General features: G+C 37.7%; 1 protein-coding gene across 1 annotated transcript; it reads right to left on the reverse strand.

The window, feature by feature from the left end:
* Nucleotides 1–2,797: 2,797 nt before the first annotated feature.
* Nucleotides 2,798–19,909, reverse strand: LOC309811117 (nephrocan-like; the record flags this gene model as incomplete). The annotated part of the gene is made up of 3 exons (XM_082633700.1): nucleotides 2,798–3,408; nucleotides 12,589–13,490; nucleotides 19,721–19,909. The coding sequence occupies 3 exons, from the start codon at nucleotides 19,907–19,909 to the stop codon at nucleotides 2,961–2,963; spliced, it is 1,539 nt and encodes a 512-aa protein (XP_082489826.1). The 3' UTR covers nucleotides 2,798–2,960.
* Nucleotides 19,910–20,175: the final 266 nt, after the last annotated feature.

Genomic DNA, 20,175 nt, shown 5'->3' on the forward strand with positions numbered 1-20,175 from the left:
GACTGGTGTCTGACAGTTTATCTACCCTTTTCTTTACCTACCAAGTAACCCTTTTCTCAGGCATTAAGTGTACCCGTGTGCCCAGGTGACTGCCCCTTCTCCAACTCCAGTGACACTCAACCTACACCCACCTTCTAGGACTGTGAATCAGTATCTCATATTCCATACTTTATTCTCCCTTCCAAATTTCACTTGTCCTGTATCTCAACCCTGGTCTCTAGCTGTTTTCCATGATTAATAGCTAATTATCTGATTTTAAAAAATCTCTTCATAAGTGTCAAAATATAATAATTGGGCCTTAAAATTTCCTTATCCCTTTCTTTGTCCTTTTCACCTTTTATCTTTTTCTTTTTTTGTGTGTAAATTCATCAAAAAACTTAAATCAAGAGCCAGAAATTGAGATAAATAGGTAGAGAAAGAAAGAAAGAAAGAAAGAAAGAGAGAGAGAAAGAAAGAGAGGGAGAGAGGGAGGGGAGAGAGAGAGGAAGGAAGGAAGGAAGGAAGGAAGGAAGGAAGGAAACTGTCATGGACTGAACTGTGCCCACCAAGATTCCTTCATATGTTAAGCCTTAACCTCCAATGTGATTGTATTTGGAGATAAGACCACTAGGGAGGTAATGAATGTTAAGTGAGGTCAAAAAGGTGGGGCCCTAATTTAACAGGACTGGTGTCCTAAGAAGAAGAGACACCAGAGATATCTCCTCTTTCCATGTGTGTGCACACAGATGAGAGGCCATGTGTGGACACGGTGAGAAGGCAGTTCTCTGCATTTGAGGAAGAGAGGCCTCACCAAAATCCAGCCCTTACAGCATCTTGATCCTGGGCTTCTAGCTTCCAGAACTAATTTTCTGTTGTTTAAGTCACCCAGCCTGTGGCATTTTGTTATGGCTGCCCAAGCAGATGAATACAAATACTTTATTGAACCTATTACCATTCTAGACATTGTTTGTGAGTAGAATGTGCTATGGGAATCTTACGTAGCTTTGAATGCTATAGGAGAAAGAGTACTGGACCAAAATAAAAAATTGATTGACCCAGGTGCAATCAGTTCTGGTTCTGCCACTTCCTATATGTGTGAACCTGACAGTCACTTCACCCCTATAAGCCTGAGCTCCCTCACCTGTAAAAGACTAGATTCTGTCTCAGGGCACTCACAGCTTGAGAATTCTGATTATAAATATCCAGGCAATGTCAGTGGGTGTAAATGATTACACATCAAGCATCATTAATCTTTGTTAGAGAGAACTGTGGTCTAACACATTAGAAGAATTGAAGCCCCACACGATAGCAAGGAAAATCACATGAGTTCCCTTATTTCTGCGCATCTGCGCATACATACTTGGGATATCTGTCAATGTGCCAAGAAGTACTAGAAACCACAATATTAACAGGCTTTTCTCCAAGGATTATCAATGTTATAAAGATTTGGGGAGAAGAAAATATGGACATAAAGCAAGTAATGTAAAATTTGCACAGAAGTTTAAGCTAAAACATGGCACTCTGGAGAAAGTTTTAGTTTCTGATGGGCATCTTTGCTCATCCACTCAAATCTCTACTGTTTCTTTCTCTGCCATTGGGGATATTTTGATGAAAAGCCTTGTAAAATACTACAGCTGATAAGTCTTACTAATTAGAACAGCAACTGATTTGGATGGAGTTTTAGATTTATTTGCAAGTAGATCATTTTCACAAGTAGATTGATAGAGAGGAGAAAAAAATTATTCTACAGTCACACCTCTGTCCCCAATCAGGCAACTCTCAAAAGCATGCAGTTAATCAAAAGAAAGGCACTGCAGGGATTCTGGTCCTTGGAGAAAACTGAATGTAACCAGAGCACAGCTCTTTTCAGGAAGGCTATTGTAGGGACATCTGTGATAATTACAGTGCCAGTTTACATTTCCCCTTCTGGTTTCTCTTTGGTCTTGGTGAGACTGTCAAAGAGTAGCCTTGGCTACTGTCCCTTAGCCAAAGGCAAACATGTGACTCAAGCGGGAACAATTAGCCTTTCCCTCTGGGGATGTGACTCTTGAGAAGAGGGAAGCTAAGGCTGCTAATAGCGGGAACACTTCATTCTGCAGAGAACCCTGAAGAAGCTTAGGGACTCTTCATGACTTCTTCTGCCTGGGGCCCAGGAGCAGATCTGATCCCCATCCTTTCCAGATTCTCCAGATTTTCCTTTGATTCTGTGAGCTATTCCCAACCTTCCCAATAAATTCTTTCTTGCTTAAGTTGGAGTCAGTTTTTATTACTTATAAACAAAAGCCTGTAGTGTAGGTCTATAGGTACCAGCTTCATACACAAAATCATCACTTTTTATTTGATAAAATGAACTACTCTATTTGCAGGAAGTTAGATAGAGATTTTATTGGGCATTACTATTTGTCTAGGTTTCAGTATAAAATACAAACAAATTACTTTTAACACGGAAGGAATCTTACATCTTCTGACCATTCGTTTCTACTTCCCCCCCACCTCAACTTGTCTTAACCCTCATTTCATTCTTAAAAAGAAAAACTTATAAAAAGAATCTTGTATATCTAAATGTATTATATATTTCTGCTTAAGATATTGAACATTAAAAACCTTTTTTTCTGGAGCACAGAGGATTTTTAGGGCAGTGAAACTACTCTGTGTGATATTATAGTGGTAAATACATGTCATTATATATTTGTCCAAACCCAGAGTATGTACAACACCAAGAGTGAACCCTAATGTAAACTGTGGACTTTAGGTGATTATGACCTGTCAGTAGAGATCCATCAGCTGTAACAAATGTTCCATTCTGGTGGGACATGTTGTAATGGGGGAGGCTATGTTTGTGTAGGGGTAGGAGGTATATAGGAAATCTCTGTACCTTCCTCTCAATTCTGCTATGAACCTAAAACTGCTCTAAAAATGAAGTCTATTTAAAAAAAAGAAAGAAACAAAACCTTTTTCTAAACTGTAAACTAAGCTCATCCTTAATCTATCTCATAATCATAATAATCATCATCCACATTGATTCTGATGCTGGAGTGCTCTTCAGGCTTTGGTTTCTTTTTGGTCTCTTTGCTTTTCTCGGTCAGATGCAAGTGATGCTCACATTGCCTCATTATCTTCTTGGAAGACATCCAGCTCTCCCCTTGTCGTTCAGCTGGTGCTGCACATTGTCCTCCCCTCACATCTGTGCCCTTGGCCTTCAGGACCTCCCTGGCTCTCAGAAGACTGCAGGTGCAATTCCACGGATTTCCATCCAGATACAGGTGCCTGAGGCGAGGCAACACCTCCAAGGCTTTGAGGTCTAAGGCAGAGATCTTGTTGTTCCTAAGGTTTAGAACTTGAAGCTGCTTCAGATCCTTGAGCTCCCTCTCAGCAATATCCTGGATGGCATTGCCTTTTAGGTCCAGCCTTGCTAAGGTTGCCGGGAGCCTGCAAAAGCATGGAAATAGGATGTGAGAGGAGGCTGTGACCATCATTCCATAACTGCCTAGGCAACTCAGATTGAGCAACACCCACATTTTCTGTACCATTTTGTTCCCTCTGAAGCTAGAAAACTAGCTTTATTTTGTAAAGTTAATTAAAAGTGCAAACCTCAGTCGTGTCTATAGGTCTTTAACACTTTCTCATAGGTCTTATTTTCTAGCCCTCTGATTTTTCTGGTTCCTAGCCATAAAACTCTTTAATTTTTCGTTTCAAATTGGATCATGTAACAAATTGATAAGGAAAATAGTAAGTTTCCAACTTTTTAGTTGGCAGATACCATGAATCAATAATTTATAGGAAAGGTAAAAATATTGAATAAAAATATGAAAAACGTTCTTCATGAATATAAAAGGTAATGAAAAATGATGCAATGTTAGAAGTTAGAGCATCATTTTGAATTTACATTTTAAAATTCATTTCTGATGAGGGTGTAGTGAGGTAAGAACTTAAACTCTGCTAGTGGGAGTATAAACTGGTACCATTTTGGAAACAATTTGGTAACATGTATCGAATTTAAATAACGTCATGCCTTTCAGCGTAGGAGATAATAGAAGTGAATAGAGATTTATTTTAAAATATGTTTGTCATATATTTGATCATATTTATAACAGCAAAAAAATGATAAAGGGCTAATGTCCACTAATATGGAAATTAAGAGATAATGGACTATTATGTGATCATAAAAATCATATTTTCAAATAATTTAAAAAATACCAGTTCTATATAAAGCTTTTCTGACTATGGCTTAAAAATCCAGAAGCTATAAAAGATCAATAAATCAACTACATTAAAAATCATAGGGGGCTTCCCTGGTGGCGCAGTGGTTGAGAATCTGCCTGCTAATGCAGGGGACACGGGTTCGAGCCCTGGTCTGGGAAGATCCCACATGCCGCGGAGCAACTAGGCCCGTGAGCCACAGCTACTGAGCCTGCACGTCTGGAGCCTGTGCTCCGCAACGGGAGAGGCCGCAATAGTGAGAGGCCCAGGCACCGCGATGAAGAGTGGCCCCCGCTTGCCACAACTAGAGAAAGCCCTCACACAGAAACGAAGACCCAACACAGCAAAAATAAATAAATTAATTAAAAAAAAAAATCATAGAAAAAAATTGTGTATGGCAAAAGACATATGCAGAGTCAAATGATAAACTGGGGGAAATATCTGCACTTTATATCCCAGACAAAGAGCCAATCTCCCTAATATGTAAAGGACTCTTACAAGTTGAGAAGAAAAGGTTTTTTTTTTTTTTTTTTAACCCCACATTTGTTTATTTATTTTATTTTTGGCTGTGGTGGGTCTTCGTTTCTGTGCGAGGGCTCTCCCTAGTTGTGGCAAGTGGGGGCCACTCTTCATTGCGGTGCACGGGCCTCTCACTGTCGCGGCCTCTCCTGTTGCGGAGCACAGGCTCCAGACGCACAGGCTCAGTAGTTGTGGCTCACGGGCCCAGTCGCTCCGCGGCATGCGGGATCCTCCCAGACCAGGGCCCGAACCCGTGTCCCCTGCATTAGCAGGCAGACTCTCAACCACCGCGCCACCAGGGAAGCCCAAGAAAAGGTTTTAAAATAAGTCTGAAAGTGAGCATAAAGTATGAATGGAAATCCACATAAAAGCAAAGCCTTTAAGTCTTCAGCCATACTCAGAATAGAGAAATGAAGAAAAAAAACACACAGCGATTCCATTTCTCACCTAACAGATTGGTAAAAAATCTTAATCCTTAGCAAAACATTCTGTGGGCAAAGCCATGAAGAAGCAGACAATCTCATACATAGCTTGGTGGGAGCTGAAAATGGCACAGCTCCTGTGGAGAATTTAGCAAAGCCTAACAAAATAACGTGCATTTACCCTTCAACCCAGCAATTTCATTTCTAGGTAAAATCTCTGAAGATGTGATATTTTATATCCACAAACATATCCATATTTTATATCCACAAACATAAAACAGCACATGTGTATTTCTTATGGTATTATTTATAATAGCAAAAGACTGTAAACAACCCAGTACAACAGTAAAGAACTACTATGCAGCCTTGAAAAAGAAAGAGGCTGGTCTCTATGAATTACCCATAAAATGATTTCTAGAAAGTATTGTTAAAGGGGGAAAAAGAAAAAGAAGTGGAATAGTGTATGTAGTATCTTAGTTTTTGTGTAAGAGGGAAATAAGAATACATGTACACATTTTGCTTGTTTTTGAAAAAAAGAAAAAAGATAAACCAGAAGTGAATTAAAATATTTACTTATAGGGAGTGTTTGGTTCCATATGGTTTTAACTTTTGAATCATGTTAACGTTTTACTTAAAACAAATAAAAACAAAACCAAGCCCTAAAATTGAACACAAGCCAAAACAAACAAATCTAATTAACTAATCAAATGTTTATGTTGGTAATGTAACCATATAAAATAAGGAAAAAGTACTCTGAATAGCATTAGTAGAGATAGCTAAGCCTTAGACTCTAAAGACAAAAGGATCTGCAAAGAAATTTCTCGCAGTATATTTCTTAGTAATACAATTTCGAAACTTTTTAATGAATACTGTAAGATAAAGAAAATAAATAAATATATCAATCTTATTAGGAGCCAAGATTTTCATTGTAAGAGAAAAAGATACAAATATAAAATAAGAGAAGAAAAAGCTCTCTCTAATGTTAATATGAATTGGAAATACCAATGTGAATTTATGATTTAAAAAAATATATATCTTCTACCTCTGTATACTGAAAGAACCTAAAAGCAATATTACACACTAGTAGCAATGTGATCCCAATAGCATAAGCTCACTGAACACACAGATCCTAGTTTCAGAATTCCAATCTCTACTTAAAAGAAGCAAGGCTTCAATAAACAACAAGTTCCTACTGTTTAGCACAGGGAACTATAATCAATATCCTGTGATAAACTATAATGGAAAAAATATGGAAAGGAATATATATATGTATAACTGAATCACTTTGCAGGACAGCAGAAATTACCACAACATTATAAATCAACTATACTTTGATAAAATTAAAAAAAAAAGAAGCAAGACTTCTTGGAAAAATGGCTAATTCCATGTCTGGGGCAAGGTAAGCTGGAATGTCTGAAATGGAATGCAATGAAGTGTTCAAAGATTAGTGGAACACCTATCATGATGGTTGCTATCAAAAATCCATAAAATAACAAGTGTTAACAAGAATGTGGAGAAATTGGAAGCTTTGTGCCCTGTTGATGGGAGTGTAAAATGGTACAGTCAATATGGAACACAATATGGGTGGTTCCCCCCAAAATTAAAACTATACTTGCATATGATCCAGCAATTGCACTTCTGCGTATATACCCAAAAGAATTGAAAGCAAGGTCTCAAAGAGACATTTATACACCCATGTTATACTACCATATTGAATTCACAATAGTTAAAATGTGGAAGCAATCCAAGTGTCCACTGATGGATGAATGAATAAGCAAAATACAAAATACAAGTACATACAATGGAATATTATTCAGCCTTGAAAGGAAGGAAATTCTGACACATGCTACAACATGAATAAGGATATTATGCTAAATGAAAAAAGCCTGTCACAAAAAGGTAACTACTGTATGATTCCTTATTACATAAGATATGATTACTTATTACATAAGATATCTAGAGTAGTCAGATTCATAGAAACAGGAAGTAGAATGGTGGTTGTCAGGGGGTGAGGGGAGGAGAGAAATGAGGAGTTGTTTAATGGGTGCAGAGTTTCGGTTTTGCAAGATGAAAAAGTTCTGGAGACTGGTTGCACAACAATGTGAAGATACTTAACAATATTGAATTGTACACTTAAAAATTAATAATTGTACACATAAATTTTATGTTATGTGTATTTTACCACAATTTTTTAAAAAGAGAGGTAATGGAATCATGTCTCATGAACATAAGAACCAGCTTGGAGGGGCTCCCACTAGCCAAATTTGGGGAAATTTGAGCATCAAAAGAGACTAGCAACTATAAATGATCATAGCACACTGAATGAATTAAGATCCCTGGGTCCATAGTGATACGTGGAAAAAATAGAAAAGGGAAAATGGAGAGAAAAACCACACTATAGTGTTAAATGGAAAAAATAGAAAAAAAGTTGACTGATCTCAAATACATAAAAACAAATTATCGCTAGGCATAGGTTCTGGTTGAACAGTTATGGGTGACTTTTATTTTTCAGCACACTAAGTTTTCAACTTGAACAGTTATTTCTTTATAATCAGGAAAAAAATTTTTAACTGTGGATACCAATTTGAAAAATGTCATGCTAACACCTGTTGATAAAAAATAAATAATAATCACAATTGTGAACTGAAAATCTTTCTGCTAGTCAACAACTTTATATTAAGTGCTATTCTCTTTGTGAAGTACAAGAAGTGAGAAAGCTTTATAGGAAAAAAAGTCCCTTGAAATACCATCTGAATGCTATCTTCATACAGTGTGAACATATTAGATGTACATTTCATTCTTTTTAGTATTTAGTGAATTTTTTTGTGGTGGTCCCCGTCACATGATTGCTATGTCAAAGAGAAAAAAGCAAATGAATTTAAATATATTTTATGACAATATTACCTTTTGTTTGTTATAGTATTATTCTTATATGAATTTCATTCTGAAACGTTAATCTTTTTTTTTTTTTTTTTTTTTTTTTTGCGGTACTCGGGCCTCTCACTGTTGTGGCCTCTCCCGTTGCGGAACACAGGCTCCAGACACGCAGGCTCAGCGGCCATGGCTCACGGGCCCAGCCGGTCCGTGGCATGTGGGATCTTCCTGGACCGGGGCACGAACCCGTGTCCCCTGCATCGGCAGGCGCACTCTCAACCACTGCGCCACCAGGGAAACCCCTGAAACGTTAATCTTTTAGGTTATTGGCACTTAACCTAAATTTTGCCCTTGTTTTTTTTCTTTGATACTTACATTTTATATTTATATATATTTATGTTCATGTATTTTATATTTGTATTCCTCTCCTAAACCATATAATACATATACATACATAAGTACTTGTGCTTTTGAGTATTTTAAAGTCTTACTTGTTTAAAGTGCTTTCTTTTTCATTGGAATTAAATTTACCCAACAAAGCAGATTAATTTACCAGAGAAAATCACTTCACACATTTCAACAGTTTGATAAAAGCTTCTGCAAAGACATTTCTCTCAGTCGGTTTACTGTGAATACCACTAACAATTTTCAAATTGGTATCCACAGTTTAAATTGAATTTGAGGTTAATCCCTAAGACAATGTAATTTTGTGCACACACCAGCTTATATAAGGTACATCTCTTAAAGTTATACAGAAAATCTCTTATGCATATCTTTTTTTTTTTTCAAGGAAAAATGGCCTGTTAATAGGTGGTGAGGCAGTAAGCGGGACTCTATAACTATTGAGAGCACAGGGAGTACAGCTGATGAAAGATACGGCGGAGTAAACCAAAGAGTCAAGTCTGCTTATTAAGACTCGAGTTCTAACTTTGGCTATTCTATTCACCAGCATGTGACTTTAGGTAAGTTATTTAGCTCTTTAAAGCTTCTGATTTTCCACTATATAGATGAAAGTGCTCAGTACACAGAAGTTACATAAAAATGTTAGTAATGAAAATGAGCAAGCCGAGCTTTCTTTTAAACAAATACAGTTATTCAGTTCTGGGCTGGGCAGCCAAAAACTGTACCTGGTCTTAGGAGTACCTTTTTTTTTCTTTCATGTTTCTATGGATAACCAAACTGGCACTGTAAGAGAAATCAGTAATTTCCTCGTTCTGTGACCTTTGGGTAGTCATTTATTGCTTTCATATAATTTATCTTTATAAGTCTGATTTATACAAAAAGGTAGCCCTGATTTTAAGACAAACATGTGTCTAGAAATGCTATTTCTTCTTTCGGCAGTGTCGCTTTTTATAGTAAAAAAGGGACACACCCCCATTTTGTCTGTAGATGGCACTTGAGTAAGAGAAAATGCTGACTGGCTTCATCAGGTTGTAGAAAGCTATTCTGGATTTCAATTATCCAGATTGTGAATAAAGAAGGGGTGATGTAACTTATATTTGTTCCCCGAGCTGCAGCTTGGTGAAATGAGAAGCAGCAAGAAGCAAGACCCAGGTCTTGGGTAGACTAAATTCCAAGTAGTGGAGTGTATTGTTGATAGCAGAGTAAACCTCAGAGGGCGAGGGTGCAGTGCCTAAAATTCCCAGGCCCTGGGGTTAGACTACTGTGTTTAACCCTGACTCCAATATTTATTGACCATGTGACTTCCAGCAAGTTTCTTGATACCTCTTAACCTTAATTTCTAATCTGTAAAATAATAGGTAAAACAGTGTACCTACCTTCACAGGATTGTTGTAAGGGAGTAACAGGGAATAACATGTATATTCATTCACTGCTGAGCTTAGTAAGCACTTAATAAATGTTAGGTATTGTTTCTATCTCAGTTAGCATATTTAGGCAAATGGGCTATATATATACATATATATATATATATATATATATATATATATATATGTATATATATATATATATATATTTTTTTTTTTTGTGGTATGTGGGCCTCATAACAGGCCAGGTTCTTTGACAAAGCAGACAGTTGTGTTGTTTCATTTAAGCCTCATAGGAAAAGACCCCTGGTATCTTGTTTCTTGCCCCATTGTCCTTTCCCAGTAGTTCTCAAACATGGCTACACATTAAATTCATCTGGGGAGCTTTTAAAAAATACCGATGCCTGGGCCACAACCGTAGGGTGTCTGATTTAATTGGTTTGAAATGAGGTCTAGGCATGGGTAGGCTTTTTAAAAGTTCTCCAGATAATCCATCGTAAAGTCAGACTTGAAAATTAGGGTTAGCTCAGGCTTGCAATTCCATTATACACTCTGTTGGGTAGAAACTTTGTGCTTTCTGTAGTCACTTATTAAAACACAAATACCCTGGCAGGAGTAAATAATTAAGCTATTTTTCACTCATTAAACTTAGCAGGATTACTTCACCAAATGCTTTCTAAAGGTCACCCGAATAGAAAAGCCCAGCGAGTTCACAGTTTTGTCCGTGGCTGTCATAGCCTGCTGAGAATCCTTCTGTGATACAGTCACTCCCTAACCTGTTTGATGAGTTTTGTTTGTTTGTTTTGGTTTGGTTTTGTTTGTTTGTTTTGTTTTTTTGCGGTACGCGGGCCTCTCACTGTTGTGGTCTCTCCCGTTGCGGAGCACAGGCTCTGGACGCGCAGGGTCAGCGGCCATGGCTCACGGGCCCAGCCGCTCCGCGGCATCTGGGATCTTTCCGGACCGGGGCATGAACCCGTGTCCCCAGCATCGGCAGGTGGAGTCTCAACCACTGCACCACCAGGGAAGCCCCATGAGTTTTTTTTTATACACGATTTTTTGTTTGGAGGAGGAGCATGTAGTAATAGAAAATAAGGCTTGAACATAGTAGAGAAATTATTTAAATAACAACAAGAATTAGAGTCCTGAAATACTGCCCGCATGTTCTTGCCTTCAGGGCTGTTCTGTCTAGAACACTTTTTCCCCCAGACAGCTTCACAGCTAAATCCCTCACCTCCTTCCAGTCTTTGCTCAGAGCTTACCTTTTCAGGAGGGTTACCATGCTTACCTTATTGAAAATTGCAACCAGCCACCCTCGTTCACTGTAGTCCTGAACCTGGTAATCCTGCCCCTTTTTGTTGTTAATTATAACACCTAACACTATCTAAATATTATATACTTTACTTACATATTATGTTGTCACTCTTTCCCTGCTAGAATTTAAGCTGTACAGAACAAGAAATTTTACCTCTTTTGTTACACTGATGTATCCCAAGTGCCTGGTAAAGTACCTGGCACATGGTGAATGCTCAAAACATACTTGTTGAATTAAATTAATTGTATGCACATGCTTAGGCATTAAGAGAAATTGATTACTTTCAAATCATCCTCAATATATAATTTAAAATACTGATTTCAGTTCGAAAAATCACCTTTTGATGTTTTGCATTGGGTACAGTGCAAAAAAAATGAACATCTGTCCATATCAGATAATTTTTTCCTTTCTCATTGATAAGAAAAATTATCATAATGAACACTGATAATAAGTAAATCAAGCACCACAGGATTCTACAGAAGCCAGAAGCTGGTACATTAATTATGAGAAATTTGATGATAATAATAGGGCAGGAAGCCTTTTTTTCTATAGTGCTGAAAGGAAAAAAATCCACTGATAGACACATTTAATAAGCAACATAATATCTTTTTTAGGAGAATAATAGTACTTATTCTACTGTTTTTTAATTCTACTTTAAAATGTGGAACATGTGATAAAGTTTAAATAAATAGGATCAATTAATGTAAGCATGTACATTAGTTATAGATTATGACTGGTTAGGGGGAACAGGTACAGTGGGTTGGGTATAGAAGGAGGGATATTTGGAAGAGAAATTAAGTGTCAGAGTATGAGGGTGTGTGTGTTTGTGTGAGAGAAAGAGAACAGAAGAAACAACCAAAAACAGAAAATAAGATGGACACAAATTGTCTCACACACTCACAGACAGACACCCAGAGAAATAAGCAGCATCACCTAAGCCCTTTAAAAATCACAGCACTGAGAAGAACATGAGGTTCCCAATACATAATTCAAAATAAATACAATGTTAGATCACAGAGTTTTGATTTTTTCCCCATAAATACTACTTCAATGCTTTTTTAAAACATAAATGTCTTACTACATTCCCCCCCCACCCCGCCCCACCTCATTTTTTCCTGGTGTCCTGCTTTGCTAGTGGTTAAGCACATGCCTAGTCAGCCTGTTGCTAGATCCAGGCCATATACTTAGAAACCAGAACACAGTTTTACAAGTAACATCCCCCTATGATGTTTGTTACCATACATCCCCAAAGTGACATTGCATATTTTCAAATACAGATGTCCCCTGTTGGTGTCTTGTCCTACAGGCAAGATAAGTTAAGTTAGTGCAGGGGTCAGCTTGAGGGCTGGAGATTCCAAACCCCTGTTTAAATCTTCCACCCCTGAACCCTTGGATAGCCTTGATCAGATACTTTATGTTTGCTTGGATGACTTTTCTTGCTTGTATAATGTACTTGGTTGTCCCAGTTTTTGGAAAACTTTTTTAGTAGTTACTGTAAATGAAAACGCTTACTTACCGTAGAGGTATAGACAAGAGCAGGTTCTGCTCCAGGGCCAGGTTGGAGAGCTGGGAACACCTTTGCAGGGCTCCAGCTTCAAACAAGCTGACAATGTTGTTGTCCAGAAACAAATGTTTCAAATCTCGGACGTCCTGGAAGTCTTGTGCTGTAACTTTCTGAATCAGATTGTTGCTGATATCAAGCTTTTGTAGCCTTGCTGGTAGTCTGAGGGGCAACGTTTGAAGTTGGTTTTGGGACAGCTCAAGGGTAGTTAAATTGGCAAGGAGCTGTGCCCCATCGATGGAAGAGAGTGAGTTTTCTGACAGGTAAAGATGCGAAAGATTCTCCAAATGTTTCATATCTCGAAACCTTACCACTTTGAGCCGGTTTCTCTCCATTTTTAGTGAGAGCAAGGATTTGGGCAGGTTAATAGGAATTTTAGTCAGAAAGTTACTACTGAAACTGAGAAACTGCAAAGACTGAAGAGAAGTGAAGAAGCTAGCTGGTATGAGATGTAGCTTATTATTCTCCATGCTCAGATGTTTCAGATGGGGAAGTGCCAGTGGTCCATTCACAGACTCGATATTGTTGCTGTCCAACACCAAGCTTTGCAAACTGACAAGAGAGGAGAGCATGCTGGGAGGGAGAGAAGAGATCAGATTGTTTTTCAGTTCAAGGATTTTTAATTTCTTCAGTCCTTCAAAATCAGATCCGTGAAGGGCATATATTGAATTATCATTTAGTTTTAACACTTCAAGACTGGCTGGGAGAGCACTGGGGACCTGTCTTAACTTATTTTTCCAGAGTTCCAAGGTCTTCAAAGTACTCAGAGTCTTGAAAGTGTCATTTTCTACCGACTCTGTTCCACTGGCCAGCAGAATAAAATCTTCTAGAGCTGACATTTGGGTGAAGTTAGACAGCTACAAAAAATGCAGGGATGGGGAATGGGGGAGAAAAGCAGTAAATTTGGATTATTGTAAGAAAAAAAAAGCCATATACATTATCATTCAATACTAATGATACTTCAGATTTCCCTTCAGGATCTATATAAATATCTCTTGGAAGAGGATAGAAACTCAGATTCTGACCATTTTTATTCACTTGTTAACAGTATAAGATGTCTAAAATATTTTAAGCACTTTCACACACTATTGGTAGCCATAAAGTTGGCCAACTTTTGCTGCGTATTCTTTGACCCAGCAAATTTACTTCTAGGTAGAAGTACTTACAAATTGCACAATGATTTATGCAATAGGGTGTTCTTGGTTGCATCATCTTGTAATAGCCAAAAAAGAAACAATCTGGAAATATTTCACCAAACTATTAACTAGAGCTTCTAACTCTAGGGGATAAAATTATAAGGAATTTTCATTATCTATCTACATTTTGCAATGTTTAGATTTTTTAAAATTATAAATTACCTTTTTAACAATTTAAGCATTAAAAGTAAAAAAAATTTAATGTCCTAGATACTGCTATCAGTAGAATGGGCCTATCAGAAAAACATTTTCAACTGTATAATAGTTTGGAAAACTAGCCTCGTTGTTCCTACTGGCCAATTTATGCTTCACTGATGAAACAGGTTCATGAAGAAACAAACAGGATACATGTGTCTCCATCTCTGTAGAGCAAGGAGTCCATTCATGCATATATCCCAGACCTAATGCTATTCCTCTCCTAGATTTTAGAAATTACCAAATCTGCTGTACTTTCTCCATGGTTTGCAAGTTCAAGCACCCCTATCTCTCCACATATCCTCCAAACTCCTCCTAGGTGGACATCCACCTCTTTTCTAGGATGATGTAATTTGGTATTTGGCTCTCAGAATAAAATCATGTTTAGGCAAAAAGAGGAATTGTTCCAGATTTTCCTGAGCTTGATAAATCTTCACAAAACTTTCAACCTGCTTTAGAATTCAATTAAGCTGGAATTTTCAGTGCACACTTTTATGTCTTACTATCTACAGTTTCTAAATGTTTGATTTAATTGTGAAGTTGAGCTCTTTTGTAACATCAATACATGATTAATAACTTAAAAGTGGGTTAATTTTGCATCACATATTTGTTACAGGTATTTATATTCTGGGAAGACACGTGATGTGAATTATGGTATATTTTAAAGTATCTCCTATATATGATATTCTAGTTGAAGAATCTCATGTTAAAAACTCCATAAACAGATGTTTTTAATTATAATAGTTTTGATAGCTGCCTTGGCTTATATATTGCTACTAACATTTGATATTTTCCAAATGATTAATCAGATGTATTAATTAGTCTTAATCCCAAGATCAATAGCTTTTTTTTTTTTGCATTTGTTGAGCATCTACAAGTTCCAAGTACTTTTTTATGTGTTATCATTAATTCTCCTAATAACCCTGAAAGTTTGGTATCGTCAAACTTGAAAGAGTTGAGAATTTCAACGAAGTCCATTGGACTCCAAAGCCCTTTCTTCCTCAACTCATCATTTTCTAATACATTTTCCATTGCCTGTGGTCTATCATTAATGTTTTTCAGAAAAGACTCAAGATCTGGACACAGATCATAGAGTTTTAGAAAAGCAGAAATTTTAGAGATTATCTAGTCCAAATCTTCCATACAAGGAATGAGGCCAAAAAAAAAAAAATTAAATGACCTGTCCAAGATTCAGTGTTGTTTAATCTATTCTTCATTCTGAAGTACCTTTTTCTAGGCTTTCTTTCATGTAAAGTCATATTTGACTCTACACATAGCTCTTCACCTTTGGCACTGTTGATCTCCCCCAAAAAAGACCTTGGTGTTGCAAATGCTTCTACTTCTATCTGAGTGACCACAGACCCTAAAAGATTGCTGACTATGTAGCAAGTCTCAGAGATGACATGGATCTGAATGGGCAATTTCTATGGGGACTAGACAAAGAGTGGTGTCAGCGCTTCAGTTGGTCTTCATTTCTATTTGTAAAGTATATAGACTAGCTAATAGTAAATATAGGTCATTTTCTTAACTGAATCCAGTGAATAGTTGTTTCCTATTATTAAGTATAGAGAACCTTTGCTCTTTATCAGGTCAATGCAGATTACTTTTGATTATTATTAGTTAAAATGGCCACCATTTTCTAAGTATTTACTATGCTTATCTTTACAAAGATCTATGTGTAAGCATGATTATTCCCTTTTCAATGAGGTAAACTCAAGAAGGCAAAACAAAATGTCCAAGTATGTCTTGCTAGTAAGTGGAAAAGATGGGCTTCCAACCCAGGTTTACCTTACCCCAACACATATATTTTTAACCTTAGTGTTTATAACATGCATTTAGCTGAAGAGTATATAGTTCTGGTGCCACAAACAGTAAGGAAGACACCCAATGATTTTCAATTTATCAGTTGAGTTTGCAGAGCTGACAAAGGGAAAAAAATTCTGCCAGACCTGTTTTTCCATTTCCATGGCCTAAGCAGGGTTTTACTCAAGAGATGTAGAAAGAGATGCTTTTGCCCTGCAGCTAACCCTGGGGCTGCTGGCAGTTTTTCAACATTGCTTAAAAAGCAAGGCAAGTATGGCTTGGTGTTAACAATTAGGCTTAGGAAGCTCAGCTAAGTAAAATTCCTGCCATCACAGTTGTACAGTTTAGTGAGCCTAATACTTATGTAGATAAAAGTTACTATATAATAAGAAAAGTTTAAAAAGGAAAAAAAAAGCAAACCAAGTAAAATGAAATAGAGTAGAGGGGCAACTTCTGCTGGTTTCCCCATGAAAAGGCTTTGTTTCAGGTTTTAATGCTGGGCAGGCCCTACTTCAAGCATTAGAAGGTTACCTGCCTTTCTTAGTCACCTTATAGGTCCAATGCACACAGGAAACTCACACACCCTCACAGTGACTGCCTCAGACATGTGTGAACCAAGCCAGCCAGGAGTTTATAAACTATGTTGGAATTTTTTTCCTGATGATCAAAGCAACACTTGTTCTCTGTAAACAATTAAAAAATCTGGAAAGTATGGAGAGAATATAAAAAGAATCTGTAATCCTCCCTCACTTGTTGATAAACTATATATTTCTTACCCAAGAGGAATTTGAAGTAGCTTCTTTTCTCCACAAAAGATGTAAAGTGCAATTATTTTAATTGACTGCCACCATAAAGACATTTCTATTTGTCCTCTAAACATTAGAGCTAAAACTATAAAACTCTTAGAAGAAAATATAGGCATACATTTTCATGACCTTGGGTTTGGTAAAAGCTATCTTGGATATGACACCAGGTGTAATCCTCTCCAGCAGCACCCAGCTGTCCAGATATAGGAGAAACAAAGGAAAATGATCACCCTAAGACTGAGGCTTTGCTGAATAGGTGTTGAGATAATTAATTGTGGGATGCAAAGAGGGAAGGGGTAGGGAAAGAAGATAGATAAGAAATGAACTGATTATCTGAGAGAAAGTGGGTAGATCTAGGATTAGAAGTCTCCATGAAGTGGAAAGATAAGTGCAGAGTATGGCAGCTGAAGGGAAAGGACATGATGACCAGAGAGTGGGTATGGGAGTTCAAGATTTTTGAGTGCAGAAGTTTCAGATATAATGAGGATTATGATATAAGCAAGAGAGTAGACGGCTGTGGTGAAGTGTAAATGTAGATAGATACTTTTTTATGAGTTCAAGGAATGGGACTAGGATATTGGACACTGAAGGCACACCAAAAGATGCAGGACTTAGGATGGAGAGGAAGAGTAGGAGCCAGTATGGAAGGGACCAGGGGCACAGTATAAGACACACAGAGGAACAGAGTGTTACAGTCTGATGGCATGCACCTCAAAGAAGTAGGGATTTTTACAGATAAATGGAAAATAAAGTCCCTCTTGAGGGTAGGAAGTATGAATTTTTATTTTTTTTTCCAGCTGTGCTGCATGGCTTGCAGGATCTTAATTCCCTGACCAGAGATTGAACCTGGGCCATGGCAGTGAAAGCCCAGAATCCTAACCACTAGGCCACCAGGGAACTAGAACTGAATTTTTCATCTTTTATCCCCAGTCTCAAACACAGCATTCACAGACCCAAAGACAGTTGAATTATATGAACAAGTAACTGAAACATTTAAAATTGTGCTGTATATACACATATATGTGTGTGTGTGTGTGTATATATATATATGTTGTGCATATGTGCATATATGTGATGTATGTGTATATATGTGCACATATATGTGTATGTGTATATATATATATAATTTCTATTGCTATTAATCTGAAGATCCATTTTAAGACTTTTTACTTTAAATATAGGCACCCAATTCTGTAGTTCAAACCAAATAAACAGTATACATTGCATTCACCAAATGCAAATAAACTATGGTCATTTAAAGCCTAAGGATTTTTAAAAGAGAAAAGAGAAGAATTATTGGTCAGAGCTTTCTACTTCCTTCACAAAACAATCCTCTCTTTCACCAACCTTTCTGCTGTGAACTGTGCTTCCTAGAGATAATTAACTGGGTTAAAGTCAGGGAAGTGGCAGTATTGCTGTTCAGTGAACTTAAACCAATGACAAATGAACTCATCCAATAAGTGAATTTGACAAGAGGCATAATTTCATCTTATTGGCTGCAAAGCAGCAGTGTGGGATCATTACCAGGCTTAGTTGATACTCCAGCTCTCGGTATCTCAAGTCCTCAGGACAAATATTTAAGCATCTTGCCCTTTAACCGGGTGTCTTGCTTGAATGCTGAGAACTGACAGGGTCAGACCTGCTCTCTGGCATTAGGCACTACTGGATTGGAAGAGGAAGGTAAACAGATGATGACCAGGCAATTGTACTTATTGAGCCTCGAAATAAATACCATGCCACATACTTTAAACTCCCTGTGTTTATGTGCACCTACATTAAAATTTCTTAACCAAATAAAAAGGGAGGGGGGAGTGTCTCTGTTTGAAGGAAAAGTACATTCACCAGCTGACTCTCTGCACCTGGATCACAGACAGGCATTTCCTTATCTTAAGATTTGGGTCAATGAGGGAGAAGCAGTGACCAGTAAAGGCAAACTCAGAGTCATAAAATTTTCCATCTAGAAAGTTCCTGGGATCCCCAATCTAATCCAGCCTTCTCACGTCATAAAGGTAACAAATGAGGTCTGCAGATTTTTTTAACTGCTTGTCTAAGGTAGTTCTATCTCTAGTTAATGAGAAAACTAGAATGAGAACTCTAGTCTCTTGATGCCTTTCAAAATACCAAAGGTCAAAAACAAAAGTTTCGGGCTTCCCTGGTGGCGCAGTGGTTAAGAATCCTCCTGCCAATGCAGGGGATACGGGTTTGAACCCTGGTCCTGGAGGATCCCACATGCCATGGAGCAATTAAGCCCGTGCACCACAGCTACTGAATCCCGCGTGCCTAGAGCCTGTGCTTGGCAACAAAAGAAGCCACCGCACTGAGAAGCCCACGCACCGCAACAAAGAGAGACCCCTGCTCGCTGCAACTAGAGGAAGCCTGCGCGCAGCAACGAAGACCCAATGCAGCCAAAAATAAATAAGTAAAAATTTTTAAAAAGTTTCTTTGTGTTATACAAGTCAGACAAATCTATAGCACTCTTTTCAGTGCCCTCTGAATAGGTAAGCATGAAAATAGACATCATAATTAAAAGCACGTAGAATGAGAATTGCAGTAATGTGGCGAAACAAAAACACGTATTTCTTCTGTATAGGTTTCCACAAAGGCACTGGTGCTTGGCTGGTTTGTAGAGTTTGTATGAATAATTCTCATATGCTGCATTCACCTTGATAGTCTTATAATGTTCTAAGTATCATCTGCCTTCTATGGCACATACAAAACTACTTTTCCCCTAAAAGGACTTCTTTTCAATATGGGGAGACAAAGGGGCCATATGATCTCAAACTCTTTTTGTTAAGAAAGAGTCATTTCTTTACTTTTACTCTGCAACAACATAATTCGAATTTTCAAAAATAAAAAATTAATTATAGACTCCGATTTTTGGGGGGCTACTTTCCTAAAAAGCAATATCCAGAAGCATATACCCATCTCAGTATACAGAGCAAACAGGTAGCTAGTGCAACTACCTGACTTCATAACCATCACTTTAGGTTTTGATTATTTAAATCAAGTTTAACAAACCCACACTTGCCCCTCACCCTATCTCACAAAATAAAATTGCAGTAACTTGAGTGTAGAATGAGTAATTACCTGAAGGTGCTGAATTTTGCTATGACTGACGTAGAGCTTCTTGGTGGTGGAAGGAATACCTGACGGCACCTCCGTTAGCCTGTAGCATTGCACCGACTGCTCTGAGTCACAGCTGCATCTTCCAGGACAGTTAGGATCGAAACCATAGCTAAGAGAGAGCAAAACAAAGAAAGCGTAAAGCAGACACATCTTCCAAAACAGGGCCTTTCAGGTCGCAGGCGAGTGTTTAGGTGATGTCTCACTCTTTATACTGTGAAATCTGATTATAGAATCTTATGAATGTGTACTCTGTCAATGTAAGAAGACAGGAAAGAAAAAATTCTCAATTTGCCTGGGTTAAAATGTTAGCGACCATTACAAAGAGGAAAGCGCTTAAACATTGATAAGCTGCCTTAATATTTGTAGGTGAGCAAAACCCTATGTTATTTATGGCTTGGAAGGCTAATCTGCAAACA

Source organism: Mesoplodon mirus, assembly GCF_964341445.2.
Source record: "Mesoplodon mirus genome assembly, chromosome: 10".
Lineage (NCBI taxonomy): Eukaryota > Metazoa > Chordata > Mammalia > Artiodactyla > Ziphiidae > Mesoplodon > Mesoplodon mirus.